Source organism: Otolemur garnettii, unplaced genomic scaffold, assembly GCF_000181295.1.
Source record: "Otolemur garnettii isolate 467f Iridium unplaced genomic scaffold, OtoGar3 scaffold00082, whole genome shotgun sequence".
In the NCBI taxonomy this organism is placed as follows: Eukaryota; Metazoa; Chordata; class Mammalia; order Primates; family Galagidae; genus Otolemur; species Otolemur garnettii.
Window position 1 is genome coordinate 1,271,453 of NW_003852477.1, and position 25,000 is coordinate 1,296,452.

Here is a 25,000-nt window from a genome sequence, read left to right on the forward strand (position 1 = left end):
AGTATGAATGCTTTGCTTGTTGATTAATAATGTGTACGTGACCAGCCAACTATAAAAGGTGGTCTTGAACAATAAAGCTTTGCTACTTCCACCAGAGAGGTAGTCTCTCTCTTTCACTATAATAATTCCAGATGCGAGACTGCACCTGTAGTGACGCTGTCTGTCTCTCATGAAACCCCAACGCAACACACCTGTGCCCCTGCCCATCTCCGTGTCTCCTGTGTGGCTTGCATTAGCCTGAGAGCCAGGACCAAAGGAGTCTGGACATTGTAGTCTGAATCATATGATAGATATTAGGCCAGAAAAGGAATTGGAGGCCACTTAATTCAACACCCTCATGGTACACTCTCAGTGATAAAGTGGAGGCCTGGAGAGCTGACCCAGTTTTGGGACCCTTGAAGGTTCAGTGCTCTCTCCATTCCTGTCCAAATTCACTCCTGGCATTCCCTTGTACTTGCCCACCCCACCTGGTCTCCTGTGTAGACTAAAAAGGCGAAGTATGAGTAAAGAATTGGAAAGGGGCGGTGCTTGGGATTAAGGGCCCCTACTTTCACCCTGGTGTACCCCAAGCAGGATGGTCAGGGCTCTCACCCACCCTCGTGGCCAGAACTACCTGGGGATGGGACACATGCTCCCTCTAGTGGTCAGTTTGAGCTGAGCATCTGAACAGGGGAAGGAGAAAGGATGAGAAAGAATGGCGGAAGATAGGGTACGGGATGTACAAGACAAGAGGGCCAGATGGAAGATTCCGAACTTACCTACCTAATCTGTCATTAGAAATCCTGCTTTGAGACTTCTGGTAAATATTCAGATAATTCAGATATTTGATAAGTATTTGGATTTTACATACTGGATTTTACATACTGCTCTAATTAGGGCCCACAAACTCTTCTCATGTACCTTGTATACTGTATACAATAAGTATACTGTATAGAAAAATCTCATACCTAAGGGAGGACATATTTGATTGTATTTCAGAAAGGGATTTCTCCTGATAGTCCTTGGTGTGCCAAAATGGGCACACTTCAGATTAGCGTTTCTTATCCAGCTGATAGAAATAACAGTATCCTGATTTCACGAGTGGGTTACTCCTCCTCCCCAACCCTCCCACATTGGGCATCTCTTCCCCTTCCTGGGAGCTGCTCTTCTCTTCCATTGGGAAACAATGTGCGGCCATTTCAGAGGTGCAAAGGGGATACTGAGGCCAGTGGGTTTTCCTGAGGACTTCCTCTGACCAGATGCCTTCTCCCCTGGAGAGCTACACCACTCAAGGGTCAGACCTCAGCCAGAGGTCCCTCAAACTGATTCGACTCTTCTCTCTAGTCCAAACGATAGAAGACACTCGCCTCTTTCTCAGGATCACAGAATTGGAGGGACTTGGCTTTGAGTATGTCGTCTTCCACAATGACTCGGAGAAGACATGTGTCTGCTTATTCCAGCCTGGGCCCTTCCTGGAGGGTCTGCCTGGGTAAGGCAAGGAGGGTCATCCTAGTGACACTTCGAGTGGACTTGAATGTGGTCAAAGAGCAGGGAAGGGGCTTAGAACTCAGGTGGTAGGCCTGCTTTTTGCTTACTGACGTGCAGAGGAGCAGATGTCTCACCTTAGTGGCTCCTGGGCAAAGAGGCTCCTCTTGCCACCTATCCAAAGTGTGGCTTCTTGGCCTCTCCCTATTAGGGAATTCTTCTGCATTCATCTTCAACTGCCTAAACTGCAAGGAAGTAAGCAATAGGCATCCAAAATGAAAAGGGGGAAAAGAATTCTTGTTCACTGGCTGGCATATGCTAGACCCTGTGTGGTTAAAAATGAGTGAGGTCATATGGTTAAAAATGTGGGATTCAGAGTTAGGTCTCTCTGTCTGCAAAGCCTATGCTATTTTCTTTTCTTCTTCTTCTTCTTCTTCTTTTTCTTTCTTTCTTTCTTTTTTTTTTTTTTTTTTTTTGTTGAGATGGAGTCCCACCCTATGCCTTGAGCGGAGTGCAATGGCATCGTAGCTCACTGCAACCTCAGACTCAGGCTGTGGGCATCCTGCTGCCTCAGCCTCCAGAAGCCACTGTGATCACAGGCGCTCACTGTGGCACCTGGCTGGGTTTTCCCACTTTTTTCATGATTCGGGGTCTCACTCTTACTCTGGCGAGTCACAAACTCCTGAGCTCAAGCAATTCTCCCTCCGTAGACTCCCATAGTGCTGGGATTACAGGCATGAGCCACCACGCCTGACAGCCCATATTATTTTTGTGGACCATTCTATTTCCATCTGAGATGAACCCCAGAGGCAACATATGACTCATCAGAATTTGAGGCTGAGGTTGGTGGTGGGGCAGAGGACTACGTCTGCCACTTTGAATAGTTCCTCTCTAAGCAGGTAGCACTTGCATTAGACGACCTTGCTTGTCTTTCCCTTGCATTTGTTTGGTTCTCTCTCCTCTGCTTTACCCTCCGTGATGCTAGACTCTGGTCCTGGTTTGCAGGGAACTTGTCAGCATTCACCTCCCCAGCAACATGTGGAGTGGAGTGACTTTTACTTTCCCTTCCTCCCCTCCATTCAGGATTGTCCATGGAGGAGCACTGATGACCATGATAGACACCACATTTTTTCTGACAGCATACAGCAGTGCCAATGCAGTCTTCACAGGGACAATGACCATCATCTTCAACAGGTCTGTTTCTCTGCTTGGGTTTCAGTTAGGAGTAAGCTGGTATGCAGTTATTCCATGTGTTATGATGGAAAGTATGGGTTCTTGTAGCCATTTGGACTGCAAAGAGGAGTTTCTGGCTGGGCCTGGTGGCTCACACCTGTAATCCTAGCACTCTGGGAGGCCAAGGCAGGTGGATTGCCTGAGCTCACAGGTTCGAGACCAGCCTAAGCCATACTGAGACCTCGTCTCTTAAAAATAGCCAAGCATAGTGGTGGGCACCTGTAGTCCCAGCTACTTGGGAGGCTGAGACCAGAGTAACAAGCTTGAAGATGGTTTATGTGTTCAAACATAAAATATTCTACTTAAGATAATGATGAGCTATTTTTGGCCACCTCTGGTTTAGAGAAAGCGGACTAAGGTGCCTATATACACATATTAACTCGGTTCACAAATAATTATATAAAGGTCATTGCCTGACTAGAACAATAATCCCTTATATTTTACTAGCCCTTTATTAGAACATTTCTGTACACATTATTTCATTTTATCTTTACAAAAATCCTGGGAAGTAGTTAATATCATTTCCAAGTTGACAGATAAGAAGGAGGATGGGAATACACAGCTGGCAGGTGACAAAGCCAGCACTGAGTGCAGGAATCACTGTTTGATTCCAAAGTCCACTTGCTTCATACAACACTACTCTGCTTCAGTGGTTTCCTGAGAACATGCACAGAAGAGCAGGATTCAGCATCTACCCTCTCAGAAGGGAAATAAGGTTTATTGGCCAGGGATGATTTTATATATATATCTTCATAGGGCAGGCTGTTGAGCCAGAAAGTCCTGGGCAGGAGCTGATGCTGCACTCTTTGTTTACAGTTTTTTTTTTTGTTGTTGTTTGTTTGTTTTTTGGCCAGGGCTGGGTTTGAACCTGCCACCTCCGGCATATGGGGGGGCGCCCTACTCCTTTGAGCCACAGGCGCCACCCCTGATGCTGTACTCTTAAGGCAAAATTTCTTCTTCCTTGGGAAAGCCTCCGTTTTGTCCTTAAGGGCTTTCAAACTTTTGGATGAGGCCCACCCAGGTTATCAAAGATAATCTCCTTTATTTAATTTGTTACAGATGTTAACCACATCTACAAAATACCTTCATGGCAACACCTAGATTAGTGTTTAATTGCAAAGCTGGGTACTATAGACTATTGACCATCGCACAATGGATGCTCACTGATGAGTAGAGCCATTCTGCCAAAGATGAAGAAAACCTCTCACGTGTGGCTAGAGCTACTTGATATTGAACAATGCAAGTGGGTTCTGTCCACCCCTGTGGACAATCAGAACCTGAGAGAACTCCCAGAAAATATGTGCTTATGTTTGTAAACTCATATGTTTCCCCATTGGGAAGACAACAGGAAAACAAGAGGTGTCTGGTTTCTCCAGGAGATGGGGAACACATTTGTCAAAATGTTGATGGAGTGATTTATGGCTTTCATGTGATGATAAAACAGGACATGCCACACTGCCGGGGCTGGCTTCCTCACTCATCTTTCCTCTGTTGCTTCCTGACAACTGGCTCCTCAGTAGAAGCTGAGGAGCCCCCTCCAGCAGGGGTACAGGCCGCCCCCACACACAGAGTCACCCCCTCTCCGGAAGACCAGCTGGTAAGCCACTGTAACTCATTGCTCTCTCGCAGCCCGGTCGTCCTTGGCTCCGTGGTGAGGCTAGAGGCAAGAGTCACTGGCACAGAAGGAAGAAAGGTGTTTCTTTCCTGTGAAGCCCAGAACAGCGACAGGACCACCCTCTTTGCTGAAGCTTCTGGTAAAGCCATTAGAATTCTTTCTCCTGCTGCTTGTGCCCATCCTTATGATTGGGCACATAGAATGACTTCCCCCATTGCTGAAGATTCTTAAAGCTTCTCTTTCCGAAGAATGTGGTTGGGGTGGAAGTGAATGTTCGAATGGAGAGGAGCCTTCACTATAGGATGGAGACTGTCATAAGACACCCATGAGACCTCTCTGAGAAGCCACTAAGCATGGAGAGGATTATGAAGGTGGGCTGGGGCCTTGGAGAGATCAGGAGGGTGAGCAGCAGAGTGTGCATGCAATCTCCCTTCTCCATCCCCTACTGATTCCAAAGGGCAGAGGGTAGGCCCATTGCTTTGGCATCAATAGAAGAGAGAATTTAGATACTTCCAGAAGTAACTTTGTCTTCCAGGCAATCAGAAAGCTCTCCCTGAGCTGGTTTTTCTGGAAGCATGAGGGAGGGGGGTGATTCACCTGTGTGTTCTTTGTCATTCTAGCCATCTTCTTGCAAATGAAGTGACACAGATGGCAAGGCACTGCCAGGCTCATCTGCTGCCCTGGTGGGTAGAGAAATAGGAAACTGGAGCCTCCATCAGAGCAGATTCCTCTCCCTGCTGTCCACCGCCCACTTTGCGGGTGTGCCTTTATCTTTCCTTCTGGAACAGTGAAATTCCTCCAGATGTCAAAACTTCCTGTGAATAAAGTTTTTAGAGGAAGTCATGTATACAAATTAACATAAGTATATTTCTTCCTGGATATAATTCCTGGGTTAGAAAAGCATCAAGTCATCCCATCATCTAACCCTGAAAATAAGGGTGGCCTTAGGTCTTTGGGGGTCTCAACATATAATTGGGTGGAGTGAGGTAACAGCAGCCAAATCATCTTTCCCTGACAGCAGATAAATCAGAGAAGCTATGCATGATGTTAATGTCTTTGTTTTGGATTAAAGTCATAGAATGTTTTCACCATGTGGGAAGAGAATCTTCATGACCTTAATAAGGGGATAACCATCATGGGAGGACAGCTAGTGATGGAAAGCTGGTTGAAGGCCAAATGGCATGGTTACAGCAACATCCTCCCTATACTCTTGGAATGCCTCAAGGCCAGTGTTCCTGGGAAACATCAGAATAAGTGATCTCCCACCCAGTCCTGGCTGACACTAGAGACAAGGCCCTGGTAAGAAGATTAACACTTCTACGGAAGGGAGTAATTCCAAGATCGATCCCTGACACAATGATCAGTAACTTTGCAGAAAAATATGACTTCCCTCACCTCTCATAATCCCCTCCCAAATTCCAACTATACTAATAAATTCTCTTGAAACTGTGAGCAGGGAGCTGACTCCTAGTCAGATTCCACTCTGCTCTTTTCTTTTCTTTTTTTATTAAATCATAGCCTTTCCTTAATCTCTGGGCTGGCCTCCTCTCTTTCTTGTGGTCCCTCACCCCTATTCTACCCCTAAACCTCTCACACCAGATATTTTTTCTTTTCTTTTTTTTTCTGAGTGCCAGTTTCATAAGCAATTTTCCTTTTGTTTAATTCACTCCTACAAACCTGCTGTAAGTATTGCTCCAACCCTCCCACTCATTTGCTGACAGTAGTGCTCCTTTCACATAATCATTTTATATCTCTGCATCCTCACAAACATTAAGTGGGGGGGATGAAGGAAGAGAAGAGACTGTGGGTTCCAGGATTGCAAGTGATGGTACAGATCCAGATAACGGAAAATCTGCAGCTGCCGCCCTTGAAAGTCAGACCACTGAGCTCAGAGCCAAGCAGCGCAGGCTTACCTGTGAGGGTGAGGCAGTGGACACCAGACTGTCACTCCCACCTCTACTTCCACCCCCAGAGTAGCCAAGAGCAGCCTTTAAAATATGTCAGCCCAGGGTTTCCCACACGTAGAAATTCTTGCTCTGTGGTGGGGGTGATGGTGGTGGTGGTGGTGGTAATGAGATCTTTTAAAAGAGGTGCCAGCACAATCATCAACACTGCACAAAGAAAATGAGCCTTGTAGCTTAGAACAAGGAGTAGCAAAGTATACTGTAATAATCACGCCCCCCAGCCCTTGACCCCTTCCCTAAGACCAGTGAGGAACAAAGCCCCCTGCCCCTCAAAAGGAAACCTCTCCTAAGCCTTCTAGTCCCAGCCCCCTCAAGCAAAAAGAAGCAGCCAGAGATTAAGGAAGTATGCAGGGAGGGGTTGAGCGAAGGGAGGGGTGGATCCCAAATAAAGCCCTGAGTGAAAAGGTCCCAAGTTGTTCTCGGAAATTTACCCAACACTTGTTTGTACCCCTGAACTATGTGACCCTCATCTTATGATCATGAAATAATGTACTTGTGATGTATTTTGTACTCCCATCCTGAATTAAGCCCTTATGATGTACCCTTACCTTGTGACCCCTGAGCTGTATTGAATTGTGCTAACTGCTGTGATTAGCTTCCCTATTGTGCTAGCTTGCAGAGCATGCATGATTCTGCAGAATAATAGTATAAAAAGGATCCCCCCCCCCCAGGCTGCATGCCTCTATGGTATGAGCTCTCTGTAGGTGCACCTGCAGGTGTATTAAATTCCTAATAAATTTCTATTACTTAATTACATCTGAAGTGGGGTCCATCCTTCTCTTGCATTTGCTGTCCTATTTTAATACAACTGCCAAGCAGGTTTGTAACTTTAAAACTGTTTATACTTTTCTTAATCCCCTCAGAAAATAAATGGGCTCCCTCCTGGTACCTCAACAGCACATGAATGAAGCCTTAAAAATATATGACCTTGCTGCCTAAATCATCAATGTCTGTTTCTGACCAAGAGTTTCTGAGTGAAGAATGGATGGTAGAAAATAGTGAAGGTTGCTATTGTGAACTAAAATACAACCTTAACCCCCCCAGCTGACTGAAGAGATCCCTTCTTGGCTAAGGGGGCTCCAGAAGTACCCTAAAGATGAGTTGCTGGCCAGGAGAAGGGAGGTCAGACAAGCCTCATCATTCTCCCCTCCCCTCTTGACAGTATGAAAAGTTCAAGCTTTATTCCGCAGATTACCAGGAACACTGAAAGCACGTGCCTGCATTTGCAACAGGTGTGTCAGGAATACTCTTCCATGGACCAGCCAGACATGAACAATGTGAAGAAGGGGAACACAAAAGCTGTTGACAGAGTCTGGATGAGCCATAAGCCAGAATTTTAACCATCTAGACCAGCATTATCCAATCGAAATATGTGAGCCACATTGTCCTAATAGCCACGATAGAAAGTAAAAAGCAACAGGTGAAATTAATTTTAATAATAGAGTTCATCTAACCTGAATATATCATTAATATCATTTCAACATATATTAAACATTATTAATAAGATGCAGGTCTTAGACATCCACTGTGTGGTTTACCCATGCAGTACATATCAATTCCTATCCTAAATTTTCTGGTTTAAAGGGAAATGTGGTTCTGTCAAATGATATAGTCGTGTCAGACTTGGTGCCACGCACCTGTAGTCCCAGCTACTGGGGAGGCTGAGGTCTGAGGATCGCCTGAGCCCAGGAATTCGAAGCTGTGATGAGCTATAGTCCGGCCACTGCACTCCACCTGGGTGACAGAGGGATACCTTTCCTTGCCCCCCCCAAAAAAAAAGTGTAATGAGAAAACATTCTACACTGCTTCAGGTTTTCATATAAATTAAGATAAAATACAATTTAAAACAGTTCTACCGCCACATTAGCCACATTTCAAGTGCTCAGCAGCTAACAGTCAGCTGTAGCTATCGTATTCCCAGAGCAGGTCTCCAGTGTAAATAAGTCCACCCACAAGCAAAGTTTCTGAACACACCCCATCAAGCCTGGGGCGCAGGGAACCACGTACCCTGCAGTTCCAGGAGTTTTCACCAGGTGGCGCCTGGAGTGCACACCCGGCTCCTACCTAGAGTCCCGCCCCGGAAGCAAACCTCCCGCCCACTTTCCAGCAGGACCCTCCCGCTTCTAACTCTCCCTGGTCGCGCAGAACCTAATCTTCTCCGGTGCTGAGGTCTGCGGCGAGGCAGAATGGGTAGGAGTGCAGAACTGCGGAGTCTGCGAGGCGGGTGAAGAACGGCGAATAGTTTCTCGGCAGGACCGTTCGGCCCCCGTAGCCACGCGCGGGCTGTGGGTGCGCAGCCCCGAGACGCACAGGTCTGGTTCCCGGTGACTGGATGCTTACGGGCGCAGACGTCAGCCAGACCCCGGCCTAAAACGCGCGCCTGGCTGCTGCGTCTCCTGGCCTTCTCCCTTCAAGGTCGGCAGGGCCGAGCCTGAGCTCCCAGTGAAGGCACCCCGGGCCCTGAGCGCTCGCGGGCCTCCTCTCCAATGATCCAGAAGTCACGCCCGGCGCTGCTACCACCCCAAGATGTCGGAGACACAGTGGAAACGCTTATGGTGAATAAACAGCGGGGAAGGGAAGATAGGGGTTCCGGGACTGCTGGCTTGGGAAGGGAAATTTGGGAGGTAGCGAAGGTTCAGGAACCCTTGGGGTATCTTTCACTGCCCCAGGAGCGTGCAGGGTTGCAGACGTGGCGGGAAAGATGGAGAGTTTAGGGGACTAAAAAAGGGGTGGGGAGGCTTGGAAGTAAAGAAGAGGGGCACCGGCACCCTTGGACGAGTAAACTGGGTTGATGTCTGGGTAGAGAGCCGCGGAATTGCTGGGGTCTGGGCGGGGACGGGGGGCGTGTCAGGGGAGTGTGCGCGGGTCCCCAGAGAGGTGCGTGACCGCCGGATGTTGCGTGAGGTAGGATGTCTGGAGTGACAAGTGGGACGGCACCTACACAGATGTGTGAACCATCACAGGGCCGGGTACTAACACCGAACGGTAGTGCACCGGCCCTGCCTGTAGTGCACCGGGCGACCGCTCCCGGAGGCCAGCGGGCGGGGCGGAGCGCCCACTCTTAAGTCCTCGTCCGCTGGCCTGCGGGAAACGCCACGCCTCTCCGGCGTCTGGATTGGTTGTCCTGGTCCGGTCCTGGTCCGGCCTGGGTCGCCATAGTCAAGGTAGGGGCTGGGCTGGCGCTGCTACTGCTGCCTGTGGGGGCAGGTAGGGGTGCAGCCGGCCTCAGCCTTTGAGGGCCCTGGGCGGCGACAGACCTCTGCTTTCGCTTGAAGTCTGCTTTGAGCCCTTGGGTAGGTGGGCGGCGGCGGCGGTGTAAGAACTTTTTCTTAGGACTGAGCTCTACATTGAAATCCTACTTACCTTTTACTTTTTCTGAGACCTGCAGCTCTCACTTCCAGGTGTGAATTTGATTTAGGATTTTTTGTTTTGTTTTTTATTTGGGGATTTTTTTTTTAAAGGAGGTAGGAATTGCTTGTGGAACCAATTTGCAAACTTATGAATGCTACTCATTTCCTTTTTGTTTGTGTCTGTTATTCCTTGGTTTTCCCCATCTTTCTCCCCCATAAAACAAGACAAAACAGAACAAAACTGGATTATTAATCTTATTTACCTTGAATATGTTTGAGCTAGTTTTTAAAAACTCAAAGAATGTGTGCACTGACAAAATTTTGAACCCATTCAATATTACCTGATGGGCTTTTTGTTTTGTTTTGTTTTGTTTTTGCCTATTAAAGGTCACTCTGCACTGCTAGTATCTATAGCATCTGCTCTGTGCTAATAGAACTGGAAAATTACAAAGTTACAAAAGTTATGAGCTCTATTCATTTATTCAAGAAATATTATTGCACCTATAATGTCCAATTGCTGTGTGCTGTGAAAATAACAACATTAAGATACTTCCTGCAGTCAGGGATGGGGGTAGGTGAAGGATTGCAGCCTTAAATTCTACACAATACATGTGAAGATTGGAAAAGTACTTAGGAGAACTGCTTAGAAGCTGCAGCCTGTGGTACAGGCTATAACTTTACTGAAGCAAAGAGCTGGCGGGAGCGGGGAAGAGTCACCTGTCCAAGGATGGGGTACGCAGGGCCCACTGAGCCTTATCCTATGGGATTCTGTGAGAGGAAGATCTGGGTACAGGTAAGAGGACAAGATTGATTTATTTAACACTGTTGTACACATTGTGCACCAGGCTCCGAGGTCAGTTCTTGAGTTACCACCATGACTGATACAGGCAGGAGTTGCGATCGGTCATAAAGGGGAGGGGCCCTGAGCCTGAATGTGGAGAACTTAAGGAGCATTAGAGGAGCCAGGGCAAAGTGACAACACATTAGAGTTTTAAGAAGTGAGAAAAAGGCAGTGTCCTCTGTCATGGCCAAGAGTGTGTTAGTGGGAGGGTGAGAGCATAGGCGAGAGAGATAAGCAGGAGCTGCATGATTTGTGAAGGGCCTTGCAAGCCAGCAGCTTGAACTTTATCCCGAGAGGAATATGGAGCCATTAAAGGCTATTGACTTGGTTGGTTTTAAAAAGAAAATTTAATTCAATGATTATTAACGACAAATTTATATGATGCTTTGTAGTTCCTAATACATTTATCACTACTTGTATTTTCATTTCATTTATTATTTGTTGTTTTATTTTTTAAATTGACAACTCCAAATTGTATGAAAAATTGTCTGTCATTGAAAAGTTGTGTACCAGGAAGCAATGTGGTCAGATTCGCAGTTGCATATGATGGCTCTGGCTGCATGGTAGAGTGGCTTAGAGGAGTCGAAGAGGTGTCGTGACAACTAAGTGAAGAGCTGGTGGCAGTCGCTAAGGCAAGAGATGGCAGGGCTCTGAGCCAAGGTTGATTTGAGAGCCATTTAGGGGCTCTCAGGTGTGGAGAGGCCATCAGGAATGGCGCCCAGGTTTCTGGCTTGGATGGCTGAAGGGATAAATAGTGGAGATGGTGTAACATTGGTCTGGCAAGTCAGAGGCTCTGGAGCAGGTATCCCAGCAGGAGAGAGCATGCCAGTGGGAGACAGGCCCAGTGGGATAAGGCACCCTAGAGGAGGAGCAGGTTGGAAGTGAGGGATAGAGCTAAGTTCCAGTTTAGAGAAATGTCATCTGAGGTGGCTGTGAGACTTCTGAATTAGGCTATATGGTATGACGCTCCAGAGAAAGGCTGCCAGTATGTGTAGGAGGAGGAGATGTGGGCGTTAGTGGTGTGTGTGAGAGAGAGACTGGCTGAGTGAGGCTGCAGTGAGAAGAGATAAGAAACGTAGCCCCATCTGAGGGGCAGGAGGAGAAAAAGGGACTTGAAGGGCAATCAGAAGAGGAGAGGAGGAGAAACCAGAGACCAGGAGGAGAGGTGCTCAGACGTATGAAATGCACCAGGGAGGCCACGTAAGATAAGAACAGGAATGGGAAAGGGGTCCTGGGGGGTTCAGGGCCTTGGGAGCCCTCAGAGACTAAATTAATAGAGATTAGCAGATGGCAGACTGGAGGTGGGAGGACTGAGGAGTACCTGGCCCAGAGTGAGTAGAGATGGTGTAACATTGGTCTGGCAAGACAGAGGCTCTGGAGCAGGTATCCCAGCAGGAGAGAGCATGCCAGTGGGAGACAGGCCCAGTGTGCGGGGAGCAGGGCTCATTAATGCCAGAAAGTCTGGAAGGGAAACAGAACTCGTGGGAATATTGGTTAGCAGGAGTGCACAGTACCTCTAGAGGAGAGGGAGTTGATGCCAAAACAGATCTGTTGAAATATGCCTGATTTTACCTATTGTTTTATCAGGCCACCCTTTGATACTCAGCAGCAATTGGAACATGGTTGTAAGCTCTAGTATTTGATTATCTGAATTTATTTAGTTTGCCCCCAACAGTCTTGAGAGGAATTACATTTGTAACTTGCTCCTTGCTTGAAACTTGGAATGATCTCTTTTCTCTATGAAACAAATCCCAGATTACAAACATTTTTAGTTCTGGGTAAGTAGTTATGTGGTGTGTATAGTGGGAAACTATATCATTGTAATGTTTTAGGGCTACTGTATGTGGTTATTTAAAAGTGCCTTTTCACAGTCACTTGTGCTTCTGCTGGGTCTGGGGGCCAGGAAGGAGGATGCAGTACTCTTTCAATACCAGCGCTGGGATAATAGGAGCAGGACCAGTGCTGGGAGCTGAGGTTCCTGGAACTTCTACGGGGGAGGCATTTAGTCTTTGAAGCAGTTCCACCCTCTGGCTGGTGTCTGGAGATTAGAGTTCAAGCGAGGCGTCATGGTGCATGGGCTGAAGATGAGGCAGCAAACCCAGAAGGCAACTGGTCTTTAGAGCTGTCTGTGATCTGCTTAGGTCCCAGTGAGATGGGTGGTGTAAGAGAAGGGGAAGGCTTTAAACAAAGGAAATTTATAGATTACACAGGAAGTGGCACTTCTGTTTTGTATTGTGGCTGAGCTTAGTTTCATTTGCTAGAGGAGCCTCGAAACCACGAGTTCAGAATTAAAACACTCTGCTCAATTGACTTTACTTTCACAAAGATAAGGAGCTGACCAGTAACGTTTCAAGTCAGGACAGATAGGGAAGTGTGGTCAGTGGTGTGGAAATAGATGTGTTGCTCAGCGGGAGCAAAGTTATTAGCAATTCTGAGACAGAGAGACACCTCTTAGAGTACACAGCATCCTTAGCAACATTCCAGTATTGCTAATTTCTGGCTTTACTTTCTTCTCTGAGGTATGAGGTTAAGAAGAAGCATGACCAGATGGGTTTCTTAGCAGTCCTTATAAAGGAATTCACTGGTCAGCTGTGAGAAAGGTGAGGCTTGCTCAGGCAGAGCTGATGACACAGTGTTTTCTTGTCTTATAGTTACATCCAGTAATCAAGGCTTTCCTGTGTGGCTCCATCAGTGGGACCTGCTCTACCCTCTTATTCCAACCTCTGGATCTCCTTAAAACACGCCTGCAGACTCTTCAGCCCTTAGACCATGGGTAAGGCCTACTGCTTACATTTTATTCAGGAACTGGTTTCAACACCTTCTCACATTTGACATTTCTTGTTTATTAAATGGGGTCCTTTCCTGAGCAGTACCCTGGAATTTGTTTTGGTAGTATTTGCCTTTTATGTGCTAGCTTGTAATAACTATATTGCCTGGTATGAGTAGTGGGTGGTTTTCTGGGAATAACACCAATATTGACTGTCTTGTGCCCTGTGTTGAGCTCTGCACTGTGGCAAGTACACAAGATGTATGTAAAATAGGAAGTTATCCCATTGCTTGCAGTTTAAATGGACAAATAAACACGTTTGTGCCAAACTGTGAACACATAGGAAGTCAGAGTAGTTCTGAGACATGTTGTAGAGATTCTTAAGTATTCTAGAAAAGACCTTATACAAAGAAGTCTGTGTGGGGGAATTCTTTTACAATGAAGTGGCCTAAGTGATTTTTTTCTTCCTTGTCTCCTTTTTATCTGCCTTCAGGTCTAGAAGAGTCGGGATGCTGGCTCTGCTTGTGAAGGTGGTTCGCACAGAGAGTCTTTTGGGCCTTTGGAAAGGGATGTCTCCTGTAAGCTGCCTACTGGGTCCTCTTGCATTTACTCCTTTGATAATCAACGATTTGTCATCCACCTTACCAGCTTTTAAGGATTGAGAGTCAGAAGGATGGGTGTCCCTACATGGTCCTTCCTGCCCATCTTGTACTGTCACTAACTTCTGTCTGAGGACTTACAGGAATGAGGAACCTGCAGCCTTGAGGCCACATGTGACCCTCCAGATCCCCATGTACTAACTTGCCACCAAATTCAAACTTCACAGAACAAATTCCTTTTATTAAAAGGATTTGTTTTATTTTCAATTCTTCGTTAAAAGGATTTGTTCTGTAAAACTTGGATTCACTAAAAAGGCTGCCCCCAAGGACCCAGAGTCATTGTATGTCTTACATAAAATTTGTAGTGAGGTACAGTCTCTGCAGTGGGCGCACCTGGCACCCACCTGTCAGGATCTCCCTGCCTGTACCATTCAGTGATAGTGGGCTAAGACCAATACACTGGCATTTATTTCTTTGCTGGAAGTGCCAAGGAATTAATGCCCACCCCACACCTGCAGCAGTCTGCAACCACTGAATGATGAGTTGATACTTAAAGACTTATCCCTTTAGGAGGAGGGATAATTGAGTGTGTTCAATACTGATTCCCAAAGTTCCCCAAAGGGATTAAGTTGCCCACAGCAGTAACTGGTTTTTAGGCAGTCAGTAATTAACTGTATTCCATCCCAGTTCACTTCCCTGAATCTCCTGTTGGAATTCCCTCCACACCTTAAATAAAGTACTTGCATGTAAATTACCTTGGAGTCTTTTGGGAAAACCCAGCTAAGCTGATATCTTAGGCTGTTGAGTCTTTGATTTCTTTTCTCCCTTTGATTTTTCTGCAGTCCATTGTGAGATGTGTCCCTGGTGTTGGAATCTACTTTGGCACTCTCTACTCTTCAAAGCAGTATTTCTTGCGAGGCCATCCCCCCACTGCTCTGGAGTCAGTCATACTTGGGGTGGGCTCTCGCTCTGTTGCAGGAGTCTGCATGTCACCTATCACTGTGATCAAGACACGTTACGAGGTGAGTTCAACTGCCTTTTTTTTTTTTTTTTTAATTTTTTTGCAGTTTGTGGTCGGGGCTGGGTTTGAACCCGCCACCTCTGGCATATGGGGCCAACGCCCTACTCCTTTGAGCCACAGGTGCCGCCCAAGTGAGTTCGACTGCTTTAAGGCCTCAGGGTGGTTAAACAAAGCCACTGGGCTCTTGGGTAGTAACCACTGATGTCAGCTTCCAACTTACAATCTAACACAGAGTATGATCAGAGAGTATGATCATATCAGAGAGTATGATCAGAGAACCTATTTATAAGCAGGCCAAGCCATATGTGAACTAGAGCGGATAATGCGCTAGTGATACCAGATCACCTGCCGTTTGCTTGGTTCAGCGCCAAACACAAGGCCTCTATGCCAGTTACTGGTACTTTGCTCCCTTTGCAGAGTGGGAAGTATGGCTATGATAGTATCTACAACGCCCTGAGAAGCATCTATCGAAACGAGGGGCACCGGGGTCTCTTCAGCGGCTTGACAGCAACTCTCCTTCGTGATGCGCCTTTTTCAGGAATCTACCTGATGTTTTACAACCAAACCAAAAACATAGTGCCTCACGGTATGCATGAAGGAGGGTGTAATGGGAGAGAGCTATCCCTGAGGTATCAGATCCTCCCTCTTTTCTCTGGGATTTGAGACTCTTTGAAGTTGCCAAACTTAAAGCATGTGGGCAGGGCCACCCAACCTACCAGCAAGCTTATTTATGTTGAGCTAGACACAGGCAAAATCAATGGGTAGTAAATATCCACCTGAGCAGAGCAAGGTGTTGCTGGAAACATATCCCAAAGGATGGGCCTACATTTAATAAGGAGCAAGCAACTGCTCTCAAGCTTGCTTAATTGGGGAAGCTAGAGTGCCCACCATCGAGACTGTGGTGACCAGCTGCAGTTGGAGAGCTTTGTGAGATTTACTGCCTCTGCAGTAATAACTGCAGGTCACAGCCTTATCAATTACAGGAAATTTAACAAAGATACTGTTCTTTAATCTATAGTCCTTACTTTGATTTCTCTAATTGTCCCAATAATAAACTTTGTAGCAATTTTTGTTTTATTTTTGAGCACATAAGCCAGTTATATACCTCAGTGTGAGTTTATCTGCTGTTTCTTTATGAATAGATTCAGTTCCACATTTTTAGCAAGAGGACCACATCAGTGGTATTACATCCTCACTGCCTTATATCTGGAGGCCCATGACAGTGGTTTGACCCACTCTGAGTGCTAACAACATTTTATCACTTATATAAGGTACAGCTTGCCAGGTGCCTCCCCTGAAAACTCAACTATGTATCTTTGTGGGAAGATAACTTTGAATCTATATAAATATCCTGTTTGTTTCATCCAAATATTTTTACATAGGCTAATGATTCATGTCCGAGTCAGTTATTACGATGGTGGTTGTTACAAAAGGTGCTTTTTAACTCCATCTTTCCCTCTACATTTATTAGTTGCACCTTTATAATTTTTCTTTTTCTTTTTTTTTTTTTTGACACAGAATCTTACTTTGCTGCCCTTGGTAGAGTGCCATGGCATCATAGCTCACAGCAATGTCAAACTCTTGGGCTCAAGGGATCCTCTTGCTTCAGCTTCCCAAATAGCTAGGACTACAGGCACCTGCCACAAAGTCCGGCTACTTTTTAGAGACAGGGTCTTGCTCTTGTTCAGGCTGGTCTCGAACTCCTGAGCTCAGGCAATCTACTCACTTTGGCCTTTCAAAGTGCTAGGATATGAGCCACCGCACCCAGCCTGTAATTTTTAATTCATAACCTTGTTTGAATCCAGACCTGTTTAGCTTTTGGGAAGAATTAGTGTGCAATTTGCATTGACCTTTTCTAGTGAATGCAAGATGTTTGACTGCATATTACCTTTGTTTTATTTTCAGACCAGTTGGACGCGACCTTTATTCCCATGGTAAATTTCAGTTGTGGGATATTTGCTGGTATTCTGGCTTCACTGGTAACACAACCTGCAGATGTTATCAAAACTCACATGCAACTCTCTCCAGTGAAGTTTCAGTGGATTGGCCAAGCAGTGGCATTCATTTTCAAAGTAAGACATAGAATAAGTCCTGGTTCTTGTGCTTTAGGATTTTTATCTCTAGAGCACTAGTTCTCATCCTTCAGTTACATTGGAATCACCTAGTGATTTGAAGATTTAAAAATGATTTAAAAGTCTCCAGTCCCAGGTCAAAATCTAGGCCACTTATATCAGAATCTCTGGGGTGCAAAGCCCAGTGTTTTTTTTTTTTTTTAATTTTCCCCAGTGATTCTAATGTGTTACCAAAGTTGAACACCACAAAATCTATGGTTTTTTATGAAGAGGGAACACTTATATTTGGACCACTTGTAATATTTGTTAAATATGCAGATTGCCAGACTATACTACAGATCAACTGGCTAGCACCTAGTACTCTAATTAAGGACTGAGGACAAAATACTCTGTAGTTGGGGGAAAAAACACACATTGTTTTGTTTTCTAGTAGTTTGTGCTAATACAAATTGACAGAGATGGTATTGAAGATAAAAAGTTCTTTATACCTAAAATTATAAAGTTTCAAAATATTAATAATACATTCTTCAGTATATGTGAAGTTTAAAACCAATCAAAATTATGAAGAAGGAAAAGGTTTTTGGTTTCTTTTGTTTGTTTGTTTTTGGCCGGGGCTGGGTTTGAACCCGCCACCTCTGGCATATGGGGCTGGTGCCTTACTCCATTGAGCCACAGGTGCCGCCCTAGGTTTTTTGTTTTTAATTCTCACAAAGATAGGGCCAAGAGCATACAGTGAATCATAAAAAATACTGCCTCCTGATAGACAAATGCAAGAAGGCATCTTTTCCTAAGTTCATTGATTACCTCCTTGGACCCATTATTCATAATGTTTGGCATAAAGTTTAGAAACTAAGGCTCAAAGATGGGGTAACAGAGACCTTCACTCTGGTGCCAAGTGGATAATTAATTGTATTATTGCTTTGCTTCTAAATTTTGACATTTATTTTCATCATAGGACTATGGACTTCGTGGCTTCTTCCAAGGTGGTGTCCCCCGGGCCCTCCGCAGAACTCTGATGGCAGCAATGGCATGGACAGTGTATGAAGAGATGATGGCCAAGATGGGCCTGAAGTCCTGACCAAGAGAGAATTGGGAAAAGGTGGAATCTATTGCCTTGGTTTCTGCCAGGGGCTGCTGGTCCTCACTATCGTGGAGTAAGATTGTAGCCCTGTCTGGAAAGCCAGGCAGAAATGTCATTGCCTTTGCCCCATTCAAGGAGAAAATAGATGCACCTGACTCAAGCCTTCAGAATCTCCCCAAAGAGGAGTCACCAATCCATACAGCACACTGATGAGTTAGGAGAAAGCTTTGCATACCTTGTGAAGCTACTTGCAAAGGCATTTCTAGGGAGAGGGCTGTCAGGTGGCTCCAGTTCAACCCCCAATGTACACCTTGTGCCTACTTGGGGACATTCTTGGGCAAGGAATCATAAAGCCAGAGAACCTGTAGGCTGAAAAGTTCCAACCAGGGAAGGCTGGATCTAAGGAGTCACTGTCACTAGGCTAAAAACTCTGAGCTGGTATTAGGATGAGGGAGAAAAGATGTCCTTATTTATTTAACTGGTTCCTAGTCAGGTTCTCAGAGGCTCTTAAAGTCTAAATAAAAATTTTGGTCTTGGTCTCTGTTACTGTTCAACCTCTGTGTTATCCTGACTTTTTTTTTTTTTGCAACTCAAGTTCAAATAAAGTATTTTACTGTTGAAAGTTGTTGGGAAAACCTAAATAGTGTTATCTCTGTGTTCTAAAATAACAAAATAGTTCTAGGATGGCTGGCTCCAGACCTATATAGGTCTTTAAAACCTAATTTTTTTTTAACTCTTATTTTATATATGCTAACAATTCACCTATTTCAAGTATAATTTTTTAGTATACTGAATGGTGCAGCCAACACTGTAAATCAGTTTGATTACAGTGAACTGATAACAGTAAAATCTCATGTCCATTTATAATTAATCCTCACTCCCAGCCCAGCTCACCACAGATCTACTTTCTGTCTTTATAAATTTGCCTTTTCTGGATACTTCATATAAGTGGAAGCATATAGCATGTCATCTCTTGTGTCATGCTTCTTTTACTTTGTACTTTGAGGTTCATTCATAATGTGACATGTACAATAGTTATTTTTTATGGCCAAATATTCTGTCATGTGCATATACTCCATTCATGAGTTGACAACTATGATTGTTTCTACTTTGGGGTTATTACATATAGTGCTACAATATTCATGTGCATGGGCTTATGTGGACAGATTTTTTTTTTTTTTTGAGACAGAGTTTCATTATGTCGCCCTCACTAGAGTATGATGGCATCACAACTCACAGCAACCTCAAACTCTTGTGCTTAAGCGATTCTCTTGCCTCAGCCTCCCAAGTAGCTGGGACTACAGGAGCCCACCACAATGCCCGGCTATGGACAGATGTTTTTATTTCTCTTGGGTATGTACCTAGGAGTGAAATTGCTGGATCATGTGGTAATTTCTATGTTTAACACTTTGGGGAACTCAAACTATTCCAAAGTGGCTGCCGCATTTTTCATTCCCAACCACACTATACTAGGGTTCCAATTGCTCCACATCCTTGACAGCACTTGTTACGGTTTGTTTTGTTTTTTATAGCCATTCTAATTGGGTATTCAAGTTTTTCTTTCTTTTAAATTTAGGAAGGAACCATAACTTTATCCAGAGAGCACAAGGGGAGATGTTTGGTCTAGTGCTTAAGAACATAGGCTTTAATCCAGGTGGCCCAGGTTGAAAGTCTGCTCTTCATTTACGTAGATAATCTTGAGATTCTGCCTAGGAAATGGAGGGAGATAGTACTATTTTCTACCTCTTAAGGCAGTGGTGAGAGCCAAATGTTTCTGAAATGTTACACTGTGTTAGCCTCGAGAGGACAGTAATTCTCAGTGTGGAACGCTTTCTCTGAAACCTCTAGGGAGACTCATTCTTTGTCTGTTCCACCTGTGAGTGTTTCTTTGTGGATGCATCCCTTATTTATGCCTGTCCTCACAGTGCCTTTTCCTCTATGTGTCCATGTCTCTTTAAGTCACCAACCATTGCCAGGTGTGGTGGCTCACATCTGTAATCCTAGCACTCTGGGTGGGCTGAGGCAGATGGATTGCCTGAGCTTACAGGTTCAAGACCAGCCTGAGCCAGAGCAAGACCCCGTCTCTAAAAAATAGTTGGGTGTTGTAGCAGGAGCCTGTAGCCCCAGCTACTTTTCTCTCTTGAGACAAGAGAATGGCTTGAGCCCAAGCCTGAGGTTGTGAGCTGTGATGCCATGGCACTCTACCAGGGGCAATAAAGTAAGACTGTCTCAAAAAAAAAAAAAAAAAATCACCAGCCATTGGTTTAGGACTTACCCTAACTCAGTCTGGCCTCATTTTAACTTGCTTTCATCTGCAAAGACCCTATTTCCAAATAAGTTCACATTTGCAGATATTAGGGACTATGAATCCAATTTACCTTTTGGAGGGACATAATTCAACCCATGTGTACATATTATGTTTACTTAATGATTTGCAAGTTTTAAGTAAGTTTATAGGATAAATTGCCCTATTCAAAGTAATAATTTGAGTAATCTCTTGGTGTCACCTGAGCCACCTGTGCTGTGACCTTGTGCATCCCTATGGGAAGCAGGGGAGCACTGAAAGGAGAGAATGAAAGGCGGGGAGGGGATGGTGTGAGTGCTACCAAAGGATTTGTGGGACTGGGTGCTCCATGTCCTATCTAGGTCCTCCTTAGACTCCACTGACCCTTATCTGGGAGCCCAGCATGCCTAATGCCAGAAGGGCCTCTGGGAGAAGAGGGACACAGATGAGACTGGATGGTGTGGGCTTCTCCCCAAGGAGGATTTAGTCTCTTTGTATTTCACAGGTCAATTTTGGCCACTAGAGTTCCTCCTTTACATGATCTTCATTTGTTTGTTTGTTTCTTCTGAGGGGATGGGAGAATAAATGTAAATTTAGGAGAAAATTTAATTTTCTCTAAATATAAGGTAAAAATGAAAATTTGCTTTGGTGAACCTGATTCCAGTAGCAAGTAGCCCTGGAACTAGGCCAGGCCCAAGACCTTGTCTTTTCCTCTCTCACCATCTCAATGTTAAAACTCAGAAAGGATGTGGCCAATGAGCTCTAGCTGGCTTTGGAAATGCTGTCCACTGCTTGTTTGCTTTTTAAAAATATATATATTTATACATATGTATATATAAACTTTTCCCGGCTTAAGAACAAATTAGACATGGAGTCTGTGGGAGAAAAACAGTCATCTGGTGACTAAAGATAAGGCAATGTAGGGCAAGAGCCAAAAAAAGACATAGAAACAAAGGTTTTAAGTTGCACTCCACTGTCTAAAAATGTATTCTGAAATATTTCAAACCACCACCATAGGAAAGCAAGTGGTAGACTGGCCCTTTATTCCCATCACTCAGATGGAACAGTTGCCAAGATTTCACCACTGACTTATCTCCTCCACCTTTCTGCCAATCCCCCACCTCACTTTTTTTTATGAAGCAGATCCCAGACCTCATACCATTTCACCCTTCCCTATTACAATGTACATCTCTTAAACATTTTTTTTATAGACAACCTCACTTTATTGCCCTCTGTAGAGTGCCATAGCGTCATAGTTCACAGCAACATCCAGCTCATGGGCTTAGGTAAATTCTCTTGCCTCAGCCTCCCGAGTAGCTGGGACTACAGGCTCCTGCCACAATGCCTGGCTATTTTTTTGTTGTTGTTGCAGTTTGGCTGGAGCCAGGTTCAAACCCACCACCTTCGGTACATGGGCCAGTGCCCTACTCACTTCACTGAGCCACAGGCACCAACCTTACGGATTTTTTCTTATGCAATGTCATTACCCCACATGGAAAATTTTAAGATATTTTACATTACCCATATTCACATTTTCCTGATTGTTTCAATGATTTGCAATTACTTTGATTAAAATCCAAATAAGAGCCACACATGGCATTTGGTTTCTTGAATCTTTGTAAACCAGGACAGCATCTGCTCTCCCCCTTTTTTGGTCTATGTTGTGCCTGTAGGCCCCAAGGGAAAACTTCCCTTCACTCTCTGAAAATCCACTGAAAATCAACTGACAAAGGCAGAGTAACAGGAGAAAAGTCCTACAAAATTTTAGGAGGGAAAATGTGTTCAGGAAAACTTGGGCTGTTTCGTCTTTGCTATTGTGAACTGAGGGGCTATGAACAGTCTAGTGCAAAGGTCCCTGTGGTAAAACGTCTTTGGGGGGTGGGGGGTAGATGCCTACTACTGGAATTGCAGGGCCAAATGGTGAGGCTACTTTTAGTTCTTTTAAGAATCTCTGTATTTCTTTTCACAGAGCCTGTTCTAGTTTGCAGTCCCATCAACAGGGCAGAGTGCTCCCTTCTCTCCATGCCCGCAACTGTTGCTTTGGGACCTTGTGATGTGGGCCATTCTCACTGGGGTTAGGTGCTATCTCAAAGTGGTTTTTGATCTGCATCTCTAATAACTAGGGATAATGATCTACGCTCACTTTTGATAAACAAAAATCTCAAGGCTCTGCATAGCATAGTGCAGGGGGTCCTCAAACTTGTTAAACAAGGGGCCAGTTCACTGTACCTCAGACCATTGGAGGGCCAGACTGCGGGCCCCGGGACGAGTCAGCTGCTAAGCAGGACAGGCAGCGGTGGCAAAAACACCTGGTGGGCCACATGTGGCTCGCAGCCCATAGTTTGAGGACACCTGGTGTAGTGGTTAGGGTGCCGGCCACACACATGGCCACACACACGGAGGCCGATGGGTTTGAACCCAGCTCTGGCCAGCTAAAGTAGTCCCAGCTACTTGGAAGGCTGAGGCAAGAGAATCACTTAAGCCCAACAGTTTGAGGTTGTTGTGAGCTGTGACGTCATAGCTCTCTACTGAGGGAGACATATGAGACTCTGTCTCAAAAAAAAAAAAAAAATCTCAGATCCTCCCCTTTGCACACTAGGTTTCTGGGGTTAATATTTAAAAAAAAGAAAACAAAAAACTAGGCTTACATTTTTTTCTTTCAAATACAAAGCTGTGCTAGGGACTGTAGGCTTTGGGGGCACTGTATTTCAGGTCCCTTCTGTCTGCCAAACGGATTTGGCCTACAACTTTTATCACTTGGCCTATCCTGCCTACTATTTAGTTCATGCATTGAAACCCCAGATTCACCACCTGCTGTAACTCTGAACCTCTCCCAGGAATTATGAGCAGTTGGTATTTCATCTGCCATCCAGCCCAGATTAGCCCTTGTATTTGGAAATCCTACAGGACGCAAGTAAAAGGCTCAAAGATGTCCACATTTTCAAAACCAATGAGACATTTTAATACTTTATAAAAAAAATTACACATCAAGCGTCAGAATTCAAAGGTTCAAGAAAATAAATTATCCAGCTTTTGTTTACTGAACATCTAGGCTTGTTGCGTTTAACAAAACCCTACATGACCAGGTGCGGTGGCTTATGCCTGAAATCCTTAAACTCTGAGAAGCCGAGGCGGGTGGGTTACTTGAGCTCACGAGTTCGAGACAAACCTGAGCAAAAGCGAGAACCCCCCCCCCGTCTCCACTAAAAAATAGAAAAACTGAGTCAAGAGGATCGCTTGAACCCAAATTGTAGGTTGCTGTGAGCTGTGACGCCACTGCACTCTACCCAGGGCGTCAGCTTGAGACTTTTGTCTCATTAAAAACAACAACAACAAAACCTTCCTACGTTACAGGTAAGGAAACTGCAGCTTAGGTGAGGGGAGTCGCTCAAGTTCACAGGTACAAAACAGCTCAATAAGGGCTCCCCCAACTAGCTGGCTAGCTTCAGGATCGAGTTCTGGATAGGAATTACCGTGAGACTCGGCGGCTCCCCAACTCAGACCAGACAGCCCCAGATGCTACCCAAAGTCCCGCGTTGGCTGCCTTCCTAAGCCCGCCTCCCGGAAAGAGCCCCGCCGCCGCGCTCCCCTTGGCTCCGCCCTTCCTCCGCGCAAGGCTGCGTATATAAGGACGTCATTTCCGGCCGCCTGTCCTTTCCGCGCCGCTCAGGGAGGGCCCATACGGCGTTGTCCTGGGTGAGTCCTGTTTGTGGTTCTCGGCGTTCTCTAAGACCACCAGGATGAGCTTCCTGAGCCCTTGAGGGGTGCGGAGACTGGGGATGAAAGCAGGTCGGACCAGATGTGTCTGGGTTTGGTGCGCGCCGCCTCATGCCGGCGCCCCGCACGTGGCTGGGTTCGGGCCTGCAGGTTCCCACAGTTCTCTGGGGGCGGGCGGAGGTCGCGCTCGAGTCGAGGCCCCAGGCTGGGCTTCCGGTCTGCCGGGGGGCCGAAAGCGGGCTGAGCACACTGTCGTGTCCCTTCTGGACACCGGCTCGTCCTGACAACGTTGAGGCTGAGGCGCCGATTGACTTGGACAGGGCCGGTTCGCGCCCTGCTGAAGTGGAATTGCAGTTTTAGGGTTTTAAAGTACAGACATGAGTGACAGCACGGCGAAGTAATTCCAGAGCGTTTGTCTACAGCGTGCTTGGAAATGTTCACATCTGCCCTACTTTTCAATTCGCGTGTCCGCAAACATGGCTGCTCTGGCCGCTCATTTCTCATCTAGTTTTGCTCATCCATTAGCAACTGTGCTGTGCCTTGAGCCGTGTTGGATTTCATTTTGCTGTTTTTGTCTGGTTGCATTACGCTGGGTTCTTGTACACTACTTTTCAAATACAAGATTTGCTTCAGTTCTGTAATGTGGAGCCTGTGTCTGTTAACGTTCTGTTGTGTCTTTTTACTACCCTGCTAAGCTTAGTGGCTGAGACAATAGAAGATACAGTCTTCAGTTGCTTTTAAATATGAAGTGGACTTGACTTACAGTTAGAATGTATTCTTATTCCTACTTAATAACTGGAGTGAAAATAACAAACTGTTTTCCAGATTCCCACCGTAACTTAAAGGGAAATTTTCACAATGTCCGGAGCCCTTGATGTCCTGCAGATGAAGGAGGAGGATGTCCTCAAATTCCTTGCAGCAGGAACCCACTTAGGTGGCACCAACCTTGACTTCCAAATGGAACAGTACATCTATAAAAGGAAAAGTGATGG

General features: G+C 45.5%; 2 protein-coding genes across 3 annotated transcripts in view; both read left to right on the plus strand.

Annotated features, from left to right (window-relative positions):
• The first annotated feature begins 8,424 nt into the window (after positions 1–8,424).
• Positions 8,425–18,573, plus strand: SLC25A38 (solute carrier family 25 member 38). 2 transcript variants are annotated; one of them, XM_003794481.3, is made up of 7 exons: positions 8,425–8,831; positions 13,119–13,240; positions 13,728–13,812; positions 14,676–14,855; positions 15,272–15,440; positions 16,760–16,926; positions 17,882–18,573. In XM_003794481.3, exons 1-7 carry the CDS (start codon positions 8,763–8,765, stop codon positions 18,002–18,004), a joined length of 915 nt encoding a protein of 304 aa, XP_003794529.1. In that variant the 5' UTR covers positions 8,425–8,762; the 3' UTR covers positions 18,005–18,573. The 2 variants fall into 2 exon arrangements, with proteins under 2 accessions (XP_003794529.1, XP_023371711.1); XM_023515943.1 differs by lacking the exon at positions 16,760–16,926 and having other exon boundaries at positions 17,882–17,970.
• A 5,385-nt stretch (positions 18,574–23,958) lies between these two features.
• Positions 23,959–25,000, plus strand: part of RPSA (ribosomal protein SA) — a 4,720-nt gene continuing 3,678 nt past the window's right edge. The window contains 2 exon segments of the mRNA XM_012808045.2: positions 23,959–23,987; positions 24,834–25,000. Coding sequence (XP_012663499.1) covers positions 24,867–25,000 — 134 coding nt within the window. The 5' untranslated portion in view covers positions 23,959–23,987; positions 24,834–24,866.